This window comes from Globicephala melas, chromosome 3 (assembly GCF_963455315.2).
Source record: "Globicephala melas chromosome 3, mGloMel1.2, whole genome shotgun sequence".
NCBI classification, from domain to species: domain Eukaryota; kingdom Metazoa; phylum Chordata; class Mammalia; order Artiodactyla; family Delphinidae; genus Globicephala; species Globicephala melas.
Genome location: NC_083316.1, coordinates 107021442 through 107044485, shown reverse-complemented (window position 1 = coordinate 107044485; position 23044 = coordinate 107021442). Strand labels below are relative to the sequence as shown.

General features: G+C 35.5%; 1 protein-coding gene across 1 annotated transcript in view; it reads right to left on the bottom strand.

The window, feature by feature from the left end:
• Positions 1-4300: 4300 nt before the first annotated feature.
• Positions 4301-23044, bottom strand: part of ADAMTS19 (ADAM metallopeptidase with thrombospondin type 1 motif 19) — a 280962-nt gene continuing 262218 nt past the window's right edge. The window contains exons 22-23 of the mRNA XM_070045097.1: positions 7922-8099; positions 4301-5513 (exon numbers count right to left, since the gene is read on the bottom strand). Of these exons, the coding sequence (XP_069901198.1) occupies positions 5362-5513; positions 7922-8099 (330 nt within the window). The 3' untranslated portion in view covers positions 4301-5361. The remainder of the gene's footprint in view (positions 5514-7921; positions 8100-23044) is intronic.

Here is a 23044-nt window from a genome sequence, read left to right as displayed (position 1 = left end):
CTGAGAAGTTCTGCTTCATTAACGCTAGCATTTGCCAAATTTATTTGATCACATAACACCCATTTCACTGTTGTCCTTTTAACTCTACAAAAAACTTACCTGACAGTGATTGGACAAATACTGTCTTAGGAGTTCTATTTCTTTGCTGTCACTAACACCTTCATTCTAGAGTGACAAAGAGTATAAATAAATATAAATAAAGAGTTATATTACAGGAACAATCTGGTGGAAATCTGGATATCTGGGGCTTCTCAACTCTTACCATGCATGTAATCATTTGTTCTCTCTCTTTATAGCAAATTTTAATAAAAACATCATTATCCCTTGGATTTGGACCCAGAATTATTATCTTTTGAACCATGAGAATTATAAAAATAGAAATACAGTCCACTAGGCAAAACTGTCTACATATTAATTAACCATATTTTCTTTTCTTCTCATCCTCTCTCCCTTCCTCCCTCCCTCCTTTCCTTTCTTCCTTCTTTCCTTTCTTTTTCTTATGCAAATAACCGACTGAAATATCTGAAAGTATTTCCATCTGAAAAGCCTGGATGATGTCCACATGAGCAGTTGGGGTTCATCAAATTATCTGACTTTGAAAATTTGGACAGTTTTGGATAGTTTGATTACAAAGAAAGCCTGTGATTAGGTTATAAGTCATTGGGCATCTATTACATAACATTATCAAAACTGATGAACGAGGGAGGCAATCATGTTAACTAAGTGCACAGAATTTGAGGTCAGAGTGATACATCCAACTAAACTGTGCTCTTGAGCAAGTGGCTGAATCTCTCTGGTCCTCAGTTTCCTCAGCTACAACGTGAAGATATGAATGGTCCCTTACGAGGGTGCTGTGAGGTTTAATAGGTATACTGGTTAAAAGAATGCTTAGCATATATTAAGTGCTTAAAAATGGTTCACTATTATTTTAAGAGTGCATAAGTAATGGGTTTTCATTTCAGCCACCTCCGATATAAAGCAAACTGGAGAAAAAAATTTAAAGTTTTATGATCCACAGTTAAAAAGCAGACTCCGTTTCCCAGAATACCCTTCTTTGTGTGAGTCTGGGTTAGAAGAAGCTGAAAGAGAAACTGGCATGAAATTTGGAAGGCACCATGGAAGCAGCATCCATTAATCTGCAATTCTTTTTGCAATCAGATATCGTGACAGAGGCATAGGCACTTGGCAGGTTCTAGATTGCCTTGCTCTCCTGAGCTCTATGCCCATTTCTTATTTCCAACTGTTGGTCCTGTTGACTGCCAGGAAACTTAGATCCACTGCCCAGTGTTGGCACTGGTCCTGTAAAGGAGGAAGCTACACAGAGGCAACAGTATCTCATAGACATCTTCACAAATTACCCCTTTGTCGTTAAACTTACCTGGCTGTGCCTGGCTGCTCAGATTGGTGACTGCTCTGATCCTCCAACTCCTCTTACGGACCTTCACGTCCAGGGTCCTCCTGCTGTTGTTTGAGTTCAAACCTATTATCCTCTATCACTGCTTTGCTGATTGGATCTGGCAACTACTGGTGTCAGAAGTGCTTCCAAGGAACAGAATTTTAAAAATGGAATCTGGAATTAGTTCTCCGATATGACTAGACTTAAAGGCATTAATGACCAGTAGTAAGTGGGACCCTGGTCACCCATGACATACAGGGGCAGAAAGGTTATAAAAACTCTCACCTGTAGTTACCTGGAGTGAAGTGCCTAGAGAAAGCAAGGCCCTAGGTTACAAAGTACCTGCTGCAATATAAATTTTCCATAGAAGCAAAGAGAATAAGGACCGTGGGGTTGATTCATTGCTTCTAAATCAGCTGGAGAACTTACAGAAAGAGAATGATAAGCCTGGGGTTTTACATTCACAGCTCAAGGTCTAAGTTGGGAACCAGAAAGCTTTTATGACTGCCTTGAAATAAAACCTTTGAAACTGTACTGCTGATGTCTTACCATCTGTGATGTCTTCTAAATCCACATCCAGATTCAAGTCCTGGAAGATCCAGAACCAGAGAAAAAGTATGACTTTAAGGTGTTACCATACATGCCGAAGGAACTGCAGGGTTTCACCAATTCACATTAACTGAAACCCAAGAAATATGTATGAGGATGTTTCTTAATGGTGTTATATTAGGACAAAAGGAATACAATATTCTATTAACCTAAATGTTTTTGATATGGGTTCACTAAGCAGAGATTCTTGATTCAAAGTGTTAGTTCACACGTCTGGGAGTAACTCTAACAATATGACTGAAAACTGGACCCAATGGTGGTCTGCACTGAATGAAACTGAGATGTCAAAACTTCCTTGTAGAAATATCACAATTTATTGGTCGATGAATTAGGCCCTATACAACATCTTAGAGGACCTCCAAAATGTTTTCACCCAGCTGATGCGAGAATTGATTATTTGGGGGGAGAAAAGATGTTGCATCATTCTGTCAGGCCATCTGTTCAGGGTGATGGGGAACATGGTAATACCAGCGATTCACGTGAGCGTGAGCTCACTGCCACATTTTTTTAAAACTGTAATAGGAATTCTCTGAACAGAAACAATATCGTATGGAATACCCTATCGGTGAACAAAGCATTTGGTAAGTTCACGGATGCTGTTTTGGCAGAAACTTTGCAGGCTGGGGAGGCAAATACATATTCAGGGTAAGTGGTTATTTCTGTGAGAACAAACTACTGCCTGTTTGGTGATAAAAGTGATCTAATGTAATCTTACTGCAATCAAGGCGGTGGGCTGGTCCTTCCATAGCATGGTGCCAATATTGGGAAATAATATTTTCTCTGCTATTGTTAGGTTGAGCCCTCAGCAGTGACTGTAGCTAGACTGGCCTTGGTGAGTGGTAGCTCACATGGCTGAACCCACACATAATCTCCAGTCCTGCCACCACTGTCTCTGTTCCTGGGCTCACTGGGCAAGGACAAGGGTGGCTGATGAAAGAGATTGGCCAACATACACAGAAACCATCATCTTATCCAACTGACGACTGAGTCCTCTCTCCTGAGGTGCTCTTTGGTGAGCAGTCAAATGGAATATATGTTATTCACATATCTTTTCCTCAGAACTTCTTTGTCACCAATTTTCAAACCACGCTCCTCCCAAGTCCTTGTCAAGGCAGCCAAAACACCTTGATTGCAGTAAGATTACATTAGATCACTTTAATCACCAAACAGGCAATGGATTGTTCTCACAGAAATAGCCACGTACCCTGATTATGGATTTGCCCCCCCAGCCTGCAAAGTTTCTGCCAAAACAGCATCCGTGAACTTACCAAATGCTTTGTTCACCGATAGGGTATTCCATACGATATTGTTTCTGTTCAGAGAATTCCTATTACAGTTAAAAAAAATGTGGCAGTGAGCTCATGCTCACGTGAATCGCTGGTATTACCATGTTCCCCCTCACCCTGAACAGATGGCCTGACAGAATGATGCAACATCTTTTCTCCCCCCAAATAATCAATTCTCGCATCAGCTGGGTGAAAACATTTTGGAGGTCCTCTAAGATGTTGTATAGGGCCTAATTCATCGACCAATAAATGGTGGTAGTTCTACACCAATTCATGGATTCAGGAATCAAGGGATGGATTAAGAATGTCTCCTCTTCCTATGTAATTTTTCCCTTTCTCATTCCCCTACTATCTTACCTAAGATGTGTTGATACTGGTTGATTTTATATTTCAACAATTAAATTAAAGGATATCCAAAGTAAGGGACAGTCTAGAAACAAACTGTGCCCTGTATGAACATGAAGGTGAAAATACTAATGAGGGAAGGTGTCAAGAACTGTGAAGACTTTGAGGCTTTACTCTACTTTCAATCTAGCAAGTTGGCCTGCCACACTTTCAGGGCAGAAGACATAAAATTCCTGGGTTAGAGACAAAGGACTTTATTACTTGTGGCAACAGCAGTAGCCAGAGAATCAGCATTTTCCTGCACTGGTTCCCTGAGTCCCAATTCCCACAGGGTGACATGAAGAGAGCCAGGCGGTACCTGTACATGCAGTGAACTGTATTACAGGAGAGGGACCCCAATTTTAAGGAACCTGAAACTTTCATAATGAGAAATAAGAATGTCTGCCCTTTGCTCCAAAAAAAGATGCTATCTTTACCTTCCAAGGCTATTCATTACACAAACATCCTTTAGAAGACACTCCAGAACAAAAGCAGACAGTGCCAAGACATGTGGAAATGTGAGAGACTCATGAAGAATTGCCTCTCAGCAGGAAGTTTCACATATTTTATTGAAAAATCTAAGAAATCATGTGAATCATGTACAATATTTTCTCACAAGAAAACCTTTAAGCTGGTTTTTAAACGTTTCACAGAATTGTAAAACTTTTTTAATTTTTAGAAAGAAAAAACACAATGAAACTACCACAGTGTTATAAGCTTTTTGTTTTTCCTTGTTTCTAGGGAAAAGACTGAAAACTAGTAAATTTTCTCATTATGATTTGTGAGGCTAAGTACTATACTCTTTTATAGATCTGCTAAAAAGATACAAGGAAATGAGGGGATCAACGCTTTCTTTGTTCAAAATATTTTAAAAAGCTAAAATCTAATGACAACATGTTAAAATAATACACATTTTTGTAGGATGTTACCATTTCTATAACGGTTTCTCTACACTATATCAACAGTGCAATGGTGATTCAGTGTAAATCATTACAGTGTTTCATTGTTACAATACTTGTGTTCAAGTACATGTTCATGAACATGATCAAAGTCTCTATTTTGACTTTTCTTTTTCATTATTAAAATAAGGCTATAATTACAGTAGAATTTTTCCTATGGATATCTCTAAATCTGAATGCAATGCATAATACATTCTCTAAAAACCTGTTCAACACTATGAGGTTTGTTATGTTGACACATCTACTGCAGATTACAGAAAATGGGCTAGTTTTGCATCAGGATACCAAAAAACAAAAATGATTTCTCTCCATATATAACTAAACTATTATGCTAAATTAGTATACATTCTGGATAACTCAATGGTATTGTCGGGGAGAGAGTAGCATCTTAGAGACGGCCCTAATTTAAAAAAATGTTTTGTTTAGTTTTTTTTTGGTTTTTTTAAAGCCTAAAGATCTTGGTTTTTTCTTTTTCCCTTTTTATTTTTATTCCGGAAACTGGATCCAACTTATCTGTATAAAATTATTTATGAAGCCATATAGTATAAATCAAAATGTTTGTAGAACCAAAACAAACACCATACTGGATGTGTGGCAGGCAAAAAAATAAATTAATTTGATTAAATTATATGTAATCTGATAATATTTGGTCTGAAAAACATGCTAGTGTGTGTGTTTATAAATAATGTAATTGCAAAGAGCTGTTAGCCAGCCAGCCTGCTAGAGGTCAACTCTTCTGCTGCAGCTTTTGGGCATAGAAGTCCCTGCACGTCTCACAGCAGCGCTGATACCACCGCATGTCCTGACAGAGGTTCTTCTCACGTATCACCCGGCAGTACACAGGCCACTGATTTCCCAGGCACTTGAAAGTCAGAGCAGCTGTGAAGCAGAACACAGGGAACTAGGTGTCATGAGATAAACTAGGTGTCATGAGTAGAAACAAAGAGCAATCACTTAAGTTGGGGGATTTTGTACACACACGTTGACTCATGTATATTACCTCACGGAGCATAAAAGATAAAGAAACACACAAACACACACACACACACACACACACACACACACACACACCCTATAATAAAGGAGTAAAGTGAATGAATAATGGTCTTACTCATGAACTTTTATAGACTTATTAAAGATAGATTTCCCAAATCCAATAAATGTACTGCAAATGGCTTTTAAGTTTCCATTTCATGGCTTTCATTTAAGCTTCTTTTGGATTTTTAGTTGAGAGATTAAAAAGAAAAAGAAATGTGTTCAATATGTCCACCATTACGAGAATACAAATTAATAAGTATTGTTATGGATGACATTGCGAAGACATAGCAAAACAAAAATCTGCTCACACTTATTTCACATTCCTCGTTTCCTAGATAGCAGACATGTCTAACTGGGATATTTAAGAATTGCAATTTCAGGCATCCTTAAAATCAAAGCTGATTATCAAAAGTGACTAAAATTTACAGCAATAAAGTGCTTGAAATGAGCTCTTGGTATAAAAAATTCAGTCATGTAGATTTGGCCCCAGTTTTTCTGAAGAAATAGCGTGTTCTGGCATGTATAATAAAAGGCAGTTCTGCTACAATTGTTCCTTTTGCCACTATTCTAGTATGATTCATTAATTTATGTTTAAAAACCTTAAGATTTTCCAACCACTGTGCTTCTGTGTTTGGGGATGTGCCTTCAAGAAAAAATGAACAGAGAAAATGGAGTTTTAATTAAATTCTCCTTTTAATTCATTATTTTCTGACACATGATACTTCAAGAAGGATTCCAAATAATTGCTGGAGAAAGGGATTATGCTGTTTTTGAATACAAGGATTTAGAGCATCTGCTCTAGGATTGCTTAACTTTTTGTCTTAACTAGTTTTAATTCTACTTGAACTGATTATTTCTTAGAAATGTTAATTATTTGGCTTAAAAAAGAGAATTTTTATATTTCCATGAAGAACACAAACTTTTCCATTTGATTGAATCATTTGCCTGGAAAAGTATCTATGACAATTTAGCTCCTTGCATTTTGGCAATATTATTCTGTATGATTAAACTGATCCCCTGGAGATTATACATACAAATTGAAACTGAAGGTTTCCCCCCCTGGTAACCATAAGTTTGTTTTCTAGATCTGTGACTCTATTTCTCTTTTGTAAATAAGTTCATCTGTACCACTTTTTTAGATTCCACATATAAGTGATATCATACGATATTTGTCTTTCTCTGTCTGACTTCACTCAGTATGCCAAGGAGGAAAAGGGGGGAGGGATAAACTGGAACACTGGGATTGACATATACACACTACTCTATGTAAAATAGGTAACTAATAAGGACCTACTGTATAGCACGGGGACCTCTGCTCAATACTCTGTAATGACCGATCTGGGATAAGAATCTAAAAAAGAGTGGATATATGTATATATATAACTGACTCACTTTGCTGTACAGCAGAAACCAACACAACATTGTAAATCAACTATACTCTAATAAAAATTAATTAAAAAAAAAACAACTGAAGGTGTTAAACGTATATTAACCCAGTGACATCCAGGCAGCAGTGCTATTAAAAACCACTAACTGCCACAAAATTAAAGGCTAATTCATTCATGAATATTTGTTATTCAAATGCAGGGTATATATACTTAAAATACATACTCTACTTCTTGAAGATGTATTAGATTAAATAGCAGGAATTGAGAATATATGTGAAAGCATTTTATAACTAAAAACTATGTAAATCAATGTTACTACTATTTAGTTTTATTTAACATTATGTCCTTAAAGATGAAAAAAATGGTACTTCTTGTTCAGGGGTGTAGATACATGCATCTGTTCTCCTTGAAAGTGATTTTTTTGCTCTTTGTCTCTCCAAAGGATAATTTGTACCCAGGATCACAAGGAAGGCTATTAACAATGAAGAGGTCCAAGGTGTACACTACAACCTCACCTTTCCATAGACATTACCTTAATTGAGGGTTCTGCCACGGGACGGGTCAGAACCAAAAATATGGTTACATCCTTCAACCCTTTATAGGATGACCTTGGGTGGTATGGCATTCATGTTTCCAGGGCCTGGACCTGAGTAGACAGCTCAGGAATGAAAATAGTTTAGTCTTTAGGATTTTTTACCCACATGATCATCTGGACTAAACTATAGTTGAATAGATCCAATTTAGTTAGAACCAAACTGATTAGTATAGATTGATAACTAAGCTTTAAAGTGATATGCAAAATAGAAGAAGTCATGCTCATTTCCATGTTTCTCAAAATCATCCCCTTTTTGGTCTGCTTACCCAGCCTGGGTGATGTTATAGTATTTACATTAATCTTCTCATTGCAGGGCTGAAGGTGGCATGGCCTGTATGCTGCAGGTTTTTCGGAAGAAAAACATTCATTTCCATGTCTTCCTGTGATCTTATGCATGCACTGAATAACACGGGACTGCATTCCTTTGCCACAGGTAATTGAGCACTAGGAGAGATACAAGGTTTTGTTAAATGTTCTTTTTGTTGTTTCCTTTCTCTAGGCTGTAAGCCACCTTCTCCTTATATTTGCTAAAATTGGACATGAGCCACAACATCCAGGGTTAATGTAAAACATGGGTCAGAAATGTTGTTGCTCATAACTTGGGCACAGTGCTGTTCAGAATATCTAGCTGACCTAAGGCAGAGCTTTGGACAATGAAGGACATAGGCGATTAAAAAAATTTACAGCAGAAACTAACACAACATTGTAAATCAACTATACTTCAATAAGATGAAAAAAAAAAGTTGGAGAGTATGACTTGGGAAAGAGATTGGGTGATACCAGTAAGTAATGAACTTGGGCAGACAGTTTTTAAAGTTTTAATATCTAGTTTGCAACAAGTAATTGATTCACTGCTCTTTAATTTAGTCATTGATGCTTGAGAGTTAGATATGTCCAACTGTGGAGCCAGATCCTCGTTATAGCCTTTCAATGTACTCATCCACTCCATTTGCTCTGGCCTTAAAATGTTTATTAAGAATATCAACATGAAAAAAAAAAAAAGAATATCAACATGGCTGGGGGCTTCCCTGGTGGCGCAGTGGTTAAGAATCTGCCTGCCAATTCAGGGGACACGGGTTCAAGTCCTGGTCCGGGAAGATCCCACACGCCGTGGGCCGTAGAGCAACTAAGCCCGTCTGCCACAACTACTGAGCCTGCGCTCTAGAGCCCATGTGCCACAACTGCTGAGGCCCGTGCGCCTAGATCCCATGCTCTGCAACAAGATAAGCCACCACAATGAGAAGCCTGCGCACCGCAATGAACAGTAGCCCCCGCTCGCTGCAACTAGAGAAAGCCTGTGCGCAGTAACAAAGACCCAACTCAGCCAAAAAATAAATACATAAAATAAATGAATTTATTAAAAAAAAGAATATCAACATGGCTTATCAACCTGATGTGTTATTGAAATAACTGCTATGACTTCGCAGATTACATGACATCCAAAATTGTGGAAATAATAATTTGATAATATGTATTTTTCTAATAAGTACCCTTTTAATGGATTCCTTGTATTTCAGCTAAATGTAGTTTGTCTTCATTTGTAAGATATTTCAGAGAACATATTTAACTTACAATGTTTGTTTATTAAAGAAGTCTCTTGGGTCCATATATATCACTAGATTTAATTTGTTACACAAATAAACTGATGTTGAGTTGAATGAGAAAATACAATTATTTTATGGTATCAAAATTACATGTGGGAGAGGGAATGTTCTTGTGTTTCTGAAAATAGTAATTTATTTACTAGTTATACTATTTTCTATGTGGTAAAGACTTAGCCATATCTGGCTAAACAGTTCTAAAAAACTTAGAACTCTTTACAGAGATGATCTCGGTGTATTCTATTTGAAAACTGGTAAATACTTTCTGATTGTCACCTTTTAGATATGCAGGCACAAGGTTTGTAATGTTTGTTCCCCTTTGTATCTGACCAAGTCATTGTTAGGATTGCATTTTCTTTGTAAGAATTTTCAGTTCTTTCTTTACTATCATCTTGGGTCCCCTGCTCTGCTTTTCATTAGCACAAGAAGCATTCTACACAAACCCTTGATACCTCAAATCTGTCTGCTCCTGTTCACTTTGTCTTTAGTTCCCAGCCTTCCAATCAATCCCAAATATTAACACAGAATATGTATTCTTTTAAAATTGCTTTATATATATATAAAATCTCCTTGGAAAAAACTTCAGTTATTGAGTTCCCCAAATCTCCAGGCTGGCATTTATCTAGCTCCTCAAACAATTTTCCACCTCTCTGCTTCAGGGATCATTTGCTCTATAAAACACTAATCATGCCCAGGCACTTCCTACTCTCACAATTACAACTGTGCCTAGCCTCTTTTCAAAACACAATCTCAAATCCACTACTTCCATGAAGTGGTCCACAATTATCCCAACTACTTATGCATATTTATGCTTTAAAACCATATATCCATCCATCTGAAGCTACCCCTTAGAATCACTTGGAGAAAAAAAAATTTTTCACTATAGATTTTAAGGCCTAGAATTTCTAAGTCAGGAAACAGATTGAGTCTGATGGGAATATACATTAAAAAAAAAGTATCTAGGTGGTTCTGCTGCACAGCCTGAGTTTGGAAGCTACTGGTCAATAGCATGTGTTCTGCATTTAATGTAGGCCAGTGTGTATTACTTTTTATCTTTGATTAGTATCTTTTCATGTATCTAGTTTGTCTCTTGGTAAATCTCTTGAAATTAGGCTCACTGTCATATCACTTTCAGTACTAAAACCTACATATCAGGTATGAAAATAGATTACTAAGAATAATACAATTTTATGTGCATGCTATTAACATGCATCTACTTTATAGATGACCGATCTTTCTAAATTTTATTCTGTAAATACTTCTGCATATAACCCTCCTTGTACCTGATGAATTCTTAGCTTTATGCAAACAGCAGATTAAAGAACAACAACTGGGATATTACATGCCTTTAAAGCTGATTTTTTTTTCTTGTTAACTTCTATAGGATCTAAATGTTTCCAGTTCAGTTTAAGCTTTATTATAACTTAAAAACTATTGTAAGAGGAGTAACTGTTTGACATGGTCTTTCCCCCTTGAAAGTATGTATCTTAGTATCACTCAATAGAATGGATATAAGTATTTAAGTATAGACACCATGCTTCTTAGAAATATTTTCAGGAAAATTCAAAACAGTTAAACTAAAAACTTTTCAGGGGTTAAGTTTATGTGGAAAAATATTCTAGTATCTACTCCTACAATTTTGGGAGACCTTGGAAGTAATCACAATATTTGAGAAACAAAAAGAACAATGGGAGTTTTATAATAGATGAACTCATTCTGATGCAATAGAGAAGGTTCTCAATCATATGTCAAAGAAGCCTAGTAATCAATCACAGACTATTCTCAATACTTTCAGCTACTCTTATATCAACTCCAAAGGACATGTGTTAACCAAAGTAACATCATTTTTCAGGATTACAAACTAACTATAGCTACACGATAACTCAGAGTACATAATTTTAGCAGATAATGGCTGAAGAGTGCCTTCCATAAAAAAATATTTTAAATTAAGAGAAAAAAATTATTTAATTAAAATGGTATCATTCCTGCCTTTGAAACTAATGGAATAAGCTTTATTATGAAATTAGTCTAATAGCCTTAGAATCTAATTTTCATTAGAATACTTTAACAATAAAAATATCAATCTTTTACTAGTAATTATGTTCTTTATAAAATACACAGTGGTAAAAATTTTATTACAAATGTGTGAAAAATAAACAGATATTTTAAATGGAACAATTGAAATCCCAAAGCGTCTTCTAAACTATTCCTTACTTTATTATGGAAGATACCTCTAAACAATTGGATATTTCTCAAATCACATCACTATGATTAAAGACAGACGGACATTAAAGGAAAAAGTCAAAATAATTCTGGCTTGAAATGAGGAGACCTGGGCTCTAATACTATCTCTAGAACCTAACATACCTGGGACTTAGTTTTCCTTTTTGTAAAGCAACGCATTGTAGTAGATCATAGCTACACTTTCAGGTCTAAATTACTACAAAAGGAAAAATTCCAAATAACTTATTATTAAAAGTTACTGTAGTCAGGCTTTTCTTTTTTTTTTTGCAGTACGTGGCCCTCTCACTGTTGTGGCCTCTTCCACTGCAGAGCACAGGCTCTGGACACACAGGCTCAGCGGCCACGGCTCACGGGCCCAGCCGTTCCGCGGCATGTGGGATCTTCCCGGACCGGGGCACGAACTCGTGTCCTCTGCATTGGCAGGCGGACTCTCAACCACTGCGCCACCAGGGAAGCCCGTAGTCAGGCAATTTTTAAGTGGTGACACTGCATAAAAGTAAAGATGCTAATTTCATTATCTAATTATTCACTATGCTACCCAACAATGGTATGATAGGCGTCTATTAAATGAAGTCTCAAAATTATAGTCTTTTGAATGTTTCAGAATATTCAATCATTTATTGGCTTTTCAAGTATTTACTGATCACCCATCATGTTCAGGATCCTGTGCAGAAGCTAAAAGCAGCAGAAATTATTAATACTATGGGGCTGGTACTTTATTCAATAAACTTTACAACAAAACGCAATGATCTAAAATAGATGGAGTTAGATTACGAAACATTGTGGAAGCTGGGCAATTTCACCCATTCTTAGCCAAGTGTTTAATATTTTAAATAATCAGTTGTACTATGGAACCAGTTTGTTGCTTTAGGATCAAAGGGAACCAATAATATTACTTCTGAAAGCTTTCACTCCATACAATACTAATAGTAGTTAGCACTTACTTAGTATTTATTATATGCCAGGTACTGTGTTAGAGGTTACATTTATTTTAATATCTCATATGAAGCCAATGAGTACTATTATTATTCCTTTTACACAGATGAGAAAATAGAGGCTCAAATAAGTGAAATAAAGTGCCCACAGTTTTATAGCTAAGAAGTGGTGGTATTGGAGTTTGAACCCACATGTACTAAATTCAAAGACTGGACACTTACACATTACTTGATACTAGAAGATTGCTAATATTTCTCTTTATGTTAACAGTTAAAAATCTTCTCTTTTTCCCTATCCTGCCAAATAACCTCTTATCCCCATATCTCATTCTTAACCTAAAACTAATGAATTAGAAGGCCTTTTTGGTTTTGTTTTACTATAACTCAGGCTATGTGGTATGAGATAAACTCTTTCGCCCTAAGGACAATTCACAAGCCTGCTTTATCTTTAGATAGAGTGATCGAAGAATTTATCATCCAAATCAGGGCACTTGTGAAAGAAGTTGCTGATAATTATTCCTAGACTATGGGCATAAAAGGGGACTGTCCTGGCTAATCTGGGACACGCTGTCACACTATCTAGACAACTTACTGATAGATCTATATATTACCTGATAAACACAAATGAATGGACACACGAAATACCTATTATATTCCAGGCACTATCTAATATGCTTTTACACATAATGTCTTGGTTAATCTTCCTCATAACCCTAATAACTTTACAGATGGCAAGAGTAAGGCTCACAGAGATTATTTCATTCATTTATTCAACGAACATTTACCGAAACTCTACAATGTACCAAATACTGTTCTGGATACAGGGAAGTGATAGTAAACAAAACAGACAAAAATATGTGACTTCAAGGAGTTTACACTGTAATACTGGAGAGCAAGAAGGTCAAGAATTAAAAAAACATTGTATATTAGATATTGACAAGTGCTATGGAAAAAATTAAAGCTAGGAAGGAGGACTGGGAAAATTGGGGGTATGGGGTTTAGCAATTCATATGGGATGATCAGGGAAGGACTCATGGAGAAGGTGATAAAGACTTGCTCCATATGAAGGAGAAACAAATGCACATCTTTGGATTCCAATACAATGTTCTTTCCACTGTGTCTCTACAGATCTTGGATCAAGTTCAATGGCTTTCTCTCCCCTTCCTCCCTCCCTCTCTTCCTTCCTTCCTTCCTCCAGTCCTCCCGCCCTCCCTTCCTTCTTCCCTTTTGTCTTTTTTCTAATACATTTTAAACCTTGCTCTTCACATATGTACTAAGTTAAAAAATACTTGAAACACAGCAGCACTATAGACCTTCACTAAAGGACCAAATGCTAAAATGTCAACATCAATTTGCCAGCAACTGGTAAAAAAAAAACATAGGGTGCACCAGATAACTTGCCATTGATCTTTTTACAAGGAAAATTTCCTGACTAAAGTATTTTAATAAGAGAGACCTGTACTGTCTGACAAATAGTCTGTTCCCCAAACAGTTTTAATATTGCCCTGAAGGACCTTTGAAACTAAGCACCTCACAAACCAATTCCATGAACCAGAAGCCTTTAATTCTGAACAGGAAACGCAATCTTGATGTACCAGGTTTACTACAGTAAAAAGGGAAATAGTAATCCTTAGAACAAACTTAAGCAGCAAGGCACAAGAAAAACTGATGTTGGTAATCCCTCTTTCCCACCAAAAAATGAGCCCCAAAGTCTCTGAAAATAAAATCTGTTTGACTTAGTGACATTCATCATTTCAATCTACCTGAGAAAATTATGACCTCCCTTGCACTTGAGTACATGAGTATTATAATATCTTTAGATAATATCGTAATATATTTATCTTATAATGGAATAAACCCTTTCTTGACCTGGGACATTAGTGACAATTTCTAAGACTGTATTAAATTATGTCAACCTTACAGTTTGCATGTCAAACACTAAACATGATAAAGGAAACTTCCTCAATAATTCAAACAGTTTGGACTATTAAAATGATTAGAGAAATAGTTTAGTAAACGAGAACCATGAATACAAATGGTAGCAAATTAGCAAGAAGGCGGCTTTATCCTCTTTTAAAATGAGATATATATATATTATATAACCTTATAACTATTTCCATTATCTAAAACTTCCTTTTTGTCATTCTTACACCACACAATAAGACCTGACTTGCTTTATTTTACCTAAGAAAATTTCATCTAAATAAACTAACTGAAAGGGAAATCTCTGGGGAAAAATAAGCAATGTCCAAGCTGGTGGAAGGGTACAGTAGACGTTTACCTAACTCAGATGTTTATAATATTCTAAAAATGGCCAAGGAGGATCTGGTGATATATATAGATGTGAACTCTTGGAAAGTTATATTTACTAAGGTAGTGATAGCTCTTGAGTGGGCAGGGTTTGCCAGTACTGGTAAAGGCAGGTTAAGATGCTAGAATGATTTGGCAAATTTGTGGACTGGCCTAAATGTGAACAAATGAGGGACATAGAAAAAAATGTAGGACAAAAAACTACACTCAAAAAATTCTTAACAAATTCACAACTGAGGCATTGTCATAGAAACAAAGGAATGAAATGAACTCTGAATGGCTGTAAAGTCCATCTCATGGACAAGCCAAGATGTGGAATCCTTTCTTCCACCACAAAGGATCAATGAGTGGTGAGGCACTGCCCAAAAAGCAAACTGCAGTAAGAAACTGACCATGGAAATTTCACACCTGACAGTATTATTTATGGCATTAATAGACAGTGTTGCTAAGATCTTGGTTTAATACTTGGAAAAATATGTAAACACCTTATACTAGGTGTTCAAGGAAAGGCCATTTATCTTGAGACATTTTATTGATGTTATAATTCCATTATGTTCAAAGGCAGTGAGTGTGTGCTATAAAATAACTGTGGCCTGATGAAACTCTTTAAGTTTTCAAGTCTAATGTGATGCACTGAGGATAATTAGGTCTTAAATAGAACAATGGTATAAATACATTTTTGATGGATCATATAAACATATAAGGGACGAGTATATAAACTGTTACTAAATTTTCATTATATTATATAGAAATATTCATTTCGTGATAGATTTGAATATGTTTATCAAGAATATGTATCTTTTAAAAATAATCTACATGTATTGTTCCCCAAAGTTTCTATGAATACCACAATGCTTAGAGGCATAAATCCACTAAATCCTAGTGAATAATAGCAAACATGCTCTGTAATACATTGACATGGGTAAAACATGTTTAATTCAAAGAAAAAAGGCTGCACAGGCACCAATAAATAGCTATCTACAAGTTTATAAAGTGCCAAAAGGAGGGACAAAAATAGTGAACACGATTTTAGGAGGTTCTCAAAGCTCATCCACAGTACCACTTGAATCCACTTTCGTAAAGTGCAAAATTGTCTTCCTGCCACTGAAAATTCATGAATCATGTAGGAATATCCACAAGGGCTCATGATATAATCTACGTGGTATCATGTCTCTGTCAAATTCACCAAAGAACACTGTTGCCTTTTTGTCCAAGAAGTAACCTATGTACTTCTGGACAACTTAATTTCACTTAAGAACCCTTTAAAAATGGGATATCCATAAATATCTCTTAACTACTCTCCTATTTAGAGAAGAGACACGAATTATTTCCACTGATCTCTGATTATTGCACTGCTTCTGTGCTCCATGGGTTCTGAGATCAAGTAGATCTTTTCTGCATATGTGATTTTCAGCATGGAGCTACAAAAGACTTCCACATCTAGTCTTAGGTATTGGGATCCTATGGTAAAATGCCAAATCTTAAAATCACTGGTTAAATATTAGTTTCTACCTTTCCTTTCAGGACTTCAGAACAGTCAGATAGACACTGTTTGGTGCTAGTTAGTTACTCGGAATATTTAGATAACCCAGGTTTGGGAACCAATTGGGACACTATGGTATAAGTAAATGTGTACACTTAGGTTAAATAATCAACTAGTTTGGCAGTGAGTTTATAGAATTATCTATCTGTGCATGTTAAACTCTAAAGTTAAATTGTAAAACTCTTCAAGCTTAAATCCTGTAAAATGTCCTCTTAAACATTATACCAAAGAGGCAGAAAGCCCGAAAGTAAAAATACTACTGTACAGTATTTATTTGGAGTTTTATTGGATAACAAACATAACTACACTAGTTTGTTTTTAAATTCCTTGAAAAAAACCCCCCAAATTTCAGTGTATTTAGGGGTTAAAAATAATAATTCCCACACTTGGCCAGGACAGAGATTACCCGAGATTCCTTCCTTCTAGACTGTGCCAAAGATATATATTTTGGAGAGAATGTGTATTCTCCAGGCCAACAGCTAAGGAAGGCTCTGTAATGCTTTACTCATTTCCAGCTGGCCTCTGTAAGAAATAGGAATTCCTAAATTAAGAGAAAATTGTCACTGGCAGACAGAGTTCAATTTTTTTTAACCAATATAATAGACAGTCTTCTAGAACCTGATATAATTCGTAATGATAAGTGCCAATCTATAACAAGGTTAACAGCATTGACTTGGATAATTTGTCTTTGGGAATAAATGGATTATTCCGAAGTAGTTTAACAAGAGTGAAGTAGCATTCACAGTGGAGAGTGGACCTCATAAGGAAACTAAATGATGATTTCTACTGGAAATTATTAGCACAGCATTCCTAATCATTTATGTATATGTTTGGCAGTTCCATCTTTAAACTTTTTAATAAAGTGAGTGTGAAACAAGCATACTACGGAACAAAAGTTAGCTTTGTTTTGTAAGATTTGCTGTTTGTTTTGGTCAGGGTTGCAGCATCTTTTTAAAGTAGTTCATCTGCTTAATTTAATACATGGGTATTTGGAATTGAATCTATTCCTAGAGGTCAGACATTGAGGATTTTTTGCATATGTCTTTAGTTAAATATTTGTTTGGTTCTACAGTTCAAACTATTTTTGTCCCTTTAATGAAAATGTTTGCATATAGTTACTGCAAATCAAGGAAATGTGTGTGGCAAAAATCAAGCAGAGTGCTTATGAATGATTAGCAGAGAACTGAATATGTTATGAAAGGTCATAATAATCCCCCCAATCATTTTTTATATCAAAGTACACACTGATCACCACAAAGATGGAATAAAAAAAATGCTTTGCATTAAGAAGCAATTAAACACAAAGTTTTGGGCACATCTGCAATTCTGTCAGTGCTGAGCCTATGAATCATAGGATGTTACAGAGGTGAAAAAAGACTATCAAGACATTTCTATTTTATCACTATCATCCCAGTGAAACATCTTCCCACCAGGGACACTGTTTGGAAAGACAGTGATTGAATTTCCTTTTCAAATAAGATACTTTCCAGGTCTAGTCCAACAATTCTATGTCAGAAATGGATCAGGTCCTTCTGTGGCCATGTTAGAGAAGTGTGTGTTTTTGTTTTGCTTTTAATAAATAAACTCTTGATTTAAAACAGCACAGAGAGCATTATATAGCTACTTTTAACTTATTCCAACCTGAAATAAACCAAGTATTTGCTAGTTCACAGAGAAAATTCTTAAGTGTGCTTTGCTTCCATCTGCTGCTTTTCTTCTAGGTTAGATAACTGCTCTCTAACCTGTCAGGTATTCCAGCCAAATGAATTCCAGAAAATGCAAAAGAAGTCTGCCAGCTTCCTTGAACCTCAATCTTAAGCATCCTTTAGGCTTAAATAGCATGTTACTCAAATAAGGGTGGATTTACTTTTTAAAACAAAATCACATTTTTAAGTAGTTTGATATACCATACAGGAAAAGGTCAAGGGAGTCATATGTTTACATAAAATTTTATCAATTACCTTAATTTTCCTGGTGAAAGATAGTTACTAATTTTTTGTGGTAAATTATATGAAACATTGTAGTTGTTATAGAACCAGAGTCAGAAAAATAAAATGGGCCACAAGAAAATAAGTACAATGCTTACATGTATCATACATTTTTGCTTACTTGTTGAAGAAGTTTAAGCAGTCATTTATTCAATAAATATCACCGCATGTCATGCAATGGTCTGGTCACTCAGAGGAGTGAGAAGGGTAAAAAGATTAAGACAATCTTAACGAAACAGCAAAAATATAAGGCAATAAGTAATTGAGAGAAATTAATGTAGTCAATAAGTGCAGACAGATTCTGTCATTTATTGGGGAAATTAGGTACTTGAACTGGCCCTCAAAGGACTTGGATGGTTGTAAAAAACACATTCTAGGCAAAGAGAAGTGTATAAACAAAGACATGGAGATTGTAGAAGTAAAAACTGCTCAGGCCTGAGCTTAGTGGAGATACTGAATTAATGAGAATAATGAGACAATTCTCAAAAGGTAGGTTAAGACCAGAATATAGAAAGCTTTGAATGCCAGAGTGAGTATCTGGTAGTTGACAGTATAGCCAATGACAATTCTCTGAAATTGTGTGAACTATAGGATAGAGTGGTGAAGCCATCCCCCTATATGGGGGTAAGAAAGTTCATTAGATATTGTTACTCTAGTCCTGGTGAAAATATAAGAAGGACTGTAGTATTATATTGGGAGTGAAGAGCAACCCAGGCAAAACACTACCTGTGTATAGAAGAAAAAGTGCCAAGGATAGCTTCTACTTGGGTATCTGGGAAGATGGTATTAAAATTTTTCAAGAAAAAGGAAATTGGGAGTGAGATATGGTTTGAGGAAATAAAATGAGGAATGCCACCGACACAGTCCTATAGCAGCTGACATTTGAGAATAAAGAAATAGGCTCCCCTGAACTCCTTCTGAATTTCCATTTCATTGAACATTCTTAAGCATACTTTCTTCTCTTGTTTCTCACGACTTTTCCTCCTCTTTCTCTGAATACCCCTTTTTTTGGTCCTTTGCTAGCAGTTGCTTCTCTTCTCTCAAGCCTTTAGAGCTGGGAGTTTCTCAGGGCTGCATCTTTTCTTCTCCATCTATACTCCCTTCTCGGGCACATTTATACTTTAAAATTTAAACACTGCCTAAATGTTGATGATTATAAAATGTATATTTCCATCCCATTCCTCTCCTCTGACCTATCTACTAGACACCAGTATTTTAATTCTTTTATGGGCACGTGAAACAGTCCAAAATAGAATTCATAAACCTTCCCCTCCAACTTGATTCATCTCTAGGCTTCCCTATCTCATATCACAGAACCATTACCCATACAAGTTCTTCAGACCAGAAAGCTAACATGGGATTCCTCTTAAACACACGAACACCTCCCTCCTTCTCACCTCTCCACAGAAAATCAACCCCACTCCTGTTCATTTTAACCTCATAACAAATTTCTCAAAGCCAACCATTTTCCCCATCTCTACTGATACTACAATACGAATAGTCAGCATTTATTTAGTTACTATGTATCTGACCCTTTGCTAATCATTTTTCATAAATTATTTCATTTGGAATCAGTAACTTAACTGAACAGAAAATTCAGAATTCAAACTCAGGGCTGTCTGACTCCATACACTGAATTATCTCACCAATTACCTAACTTATCAAATCCTCTCCCCTTCCTAGAAATTCTAGAATATTCTCGTAGCATCTCTCTATATCCATGACATCAGTCACTGTTGATACTGCAGCCTGAAAAATGTAAGTATGAAGAAAGTAAGAGATTTCTTTTAATTTCAGGCAAAAACTATTAACCAGTTTATAAAATTAAAAGTTATATATGGATATGGTAGAATTATAAGCATAGAAGTTCCTTTCCTTCAATGTAATTCAGATAAACTGTTCTTTGTATATCTGTGCAGAAAAATTTTAATATGTATAAAAAGAATATATGTAAATATAGTTCACACTATATAACTCTTCTGCATAATATTTACATACTTAGTAGTAGTTCTTAGAGAAATTTTCTTATCAGTATGTATATACAAATATATTTTTATAAAGTACAGTATTCTACTGTTTAAATATAGTATTTTGATTTATGTAACTAGTTAACGGATATATGGATTGTTTCTAAATTTTTGTTGTTCCAAACAAGGCTGCAATGAGCATCTTCATAAATGCAGTTAGCAAATTACTTGAGAATGTCTGTAAGCAAAAGCCATGGCAACAGAGCTGTTGAGTCCAAGAACGTGTGCATTTCAAAATGAGATATATTTTTCACCTATCAAAATGTTTTTTGAAAAGTTTGAAAACATCCAGTCTTAGAAGTAGTATGGGAAAACATATGTGGAAGCAACGGGGCAGAATTGAGTAAAACAAACTTCCTCCGTATGTCAGCCCCTGGGTATCCCTCAACCCACTTCTCTCATGTTGCCTCTCTGAGCCCTGAATTTGTGTAAGTGTGTGTGTATTTATTTCTAAACAAGTTTGTTAGTTTTAATTCTTACCCTATATGGACTCGTACATATTTTGTATATTGAAAATAAGGTTATATATATATATATATATATATATTTTTTTTTCTAATCTATTCTGCTCTTTGTGTTTTGTCTCCTCAGGTAGATCTTTCCTTTTTAAGTAGCTCAAAATATTTTTCCTTGGTCTATACACATCACTGAAACTGGATTACTTTTACCTGCACAGTTAGAGTATTTTGAAATTTAGAGAGACTTACAGTTGCTTTGGCACATTTTACAGATGTGGGGATTGAGGTTGGGGGGCCTAAGGAACTGCTCTTCTGCATTCAAGACCGATGCAGGTCTGCACTCTGGCTGTGCAGATGCTGGGGTGCCACCCCGTCAACCTGCAGCAAAACCAGGGACCTGTTTGTGAAAAGATTTTCCCTTTCATTTACGTTTTGCATCCATATGATGCCTTTCTAACTAGCTGATCATTTGCATATTTGTTCTTGCATTGTATACACGTCCTTCTCTGGGTGTCCTGGTGATCTGGTTATGTCTATCTCTGGATATCCTCTGGTATTTGATGAACATATACTTTACTACATCTAAGTAAAAAACACTCAATGCTAAGACTACTGATTTTAGATTTATAACAGTCATCAAATTTCATTATATTTTTATGTGAAACCCTTCCCTTGTTCCCACCTACTGAAGTTCAATATCCCCAAAATGAGTTTTGGCATGCTCCATGCTCCATCCCCTATAAAGGACATCAAGAGTAATTTTTAACTCAATGACATTTATTTACTGAATTACTTCTAGGTATGGTTTAGAAGGTGAAATTATAGATGCCCTGGTATGCAGCATGAAAGCACTGATATCATTATTTTAAGAATCTAGTGATTTTTCAAGGATCTATTAAGAAGACAGTATTTTTAACCCCTGTGGATTAAAAAAAATTACTTCTCTCACATTTTCCAATCCAAAGGATGTTAAAATTTATGATTTAATTATACATATACACGCACATATATATACATTATATATATATATACACACACACCCACTTACATACGTATACATAGACACTAGTCTCTAAATTACACATTTTCTTTAGATAGAAGGCATATTCACAAAGTATGTGTGCCTCATTCTTTTCAAGCTAATATATTTCTGCTATGTTCAATCGTATCAGCCAATGCGTCTGACTACTTTGAGTAATCCGAATGCTTTGGAAATTCACTATTTTTGTATATCTGGGGCAACAGATACAACTCTCGAGAGATCTTAAAAATAAAAATGATAGCAATGCAAAATTGTCCCATTCTCTGGCAGTGCAAAGAGACAGAGACAAAACAATTTGATAGCCAACAGTTTAGGGATTATTATGCATGCTTTAGAAGACAGCTACATTTTTTAGACAGAATGGTGAGTAGCAAGTTGGGTAAATGTTTGGTGGATGTATCTAAACGACATAATAGAAAGTTTTTCTTGAGAAAAAACATCTTACTTATCATTGAGTAATTTCTTTAGTATGAACAGCTTATTCAGAGATAAGTGAATTTTTAAAGTAGATTTTCCTATAATGCAAAATATCTCTTCTTTAGGATATCTTTGGATAGGTTTCCTCAATGTCTGTATGTTTAAAACCAAGGCCACAATCTTTGATTTCTTTGATTTACTGACTGAGCCAACAATGATAGAACTCAGTATGATAGATTCATATTTGATTATGGGATAGCTGCTCAAATTTTCCTGTCTTATGAGATTATCTATAACTATAAAAATGATGAGCAGTTATCTTTTCCAAATATCAACAGACTTGTAGATGTAATTAGAAAATAATTCTGAATAGAAATGCTAATCCATCCCAAGAACAGTTTTCTGAATTACAGATTATTTCTGTTTGGTTTCCATCTACAAATTTTCTCTAGTTAGAAAAAAATATTTACAAAGCTAGTCTTTGAAATTTAAATAATCTAATGTAAGCTTTCCTAAAGTATGTTACACTAAATAACAAACTAGCTACATGCTCTGTAAAAGTGATCCTTGGTAAAAGTAAAAAAGAAAAGTGAAATACCATAGCCTCTCTTTGAGATTTGCAGTGTACACAGCAACATTTTCTATTTTTACATTCTAGTAGGATATTTAAGTTGGTTATTTATTATTACTGCTAATTATTTATTTAAATTTGACTGGTAAATCCTTCTAACAAGTGATTGAGCTTCCCTCTACTAACCTGTAACAACCCACTTAGTTTAGTTGTATTAAAACCAGTGATCTATACATATCCTCATTTGGATTCT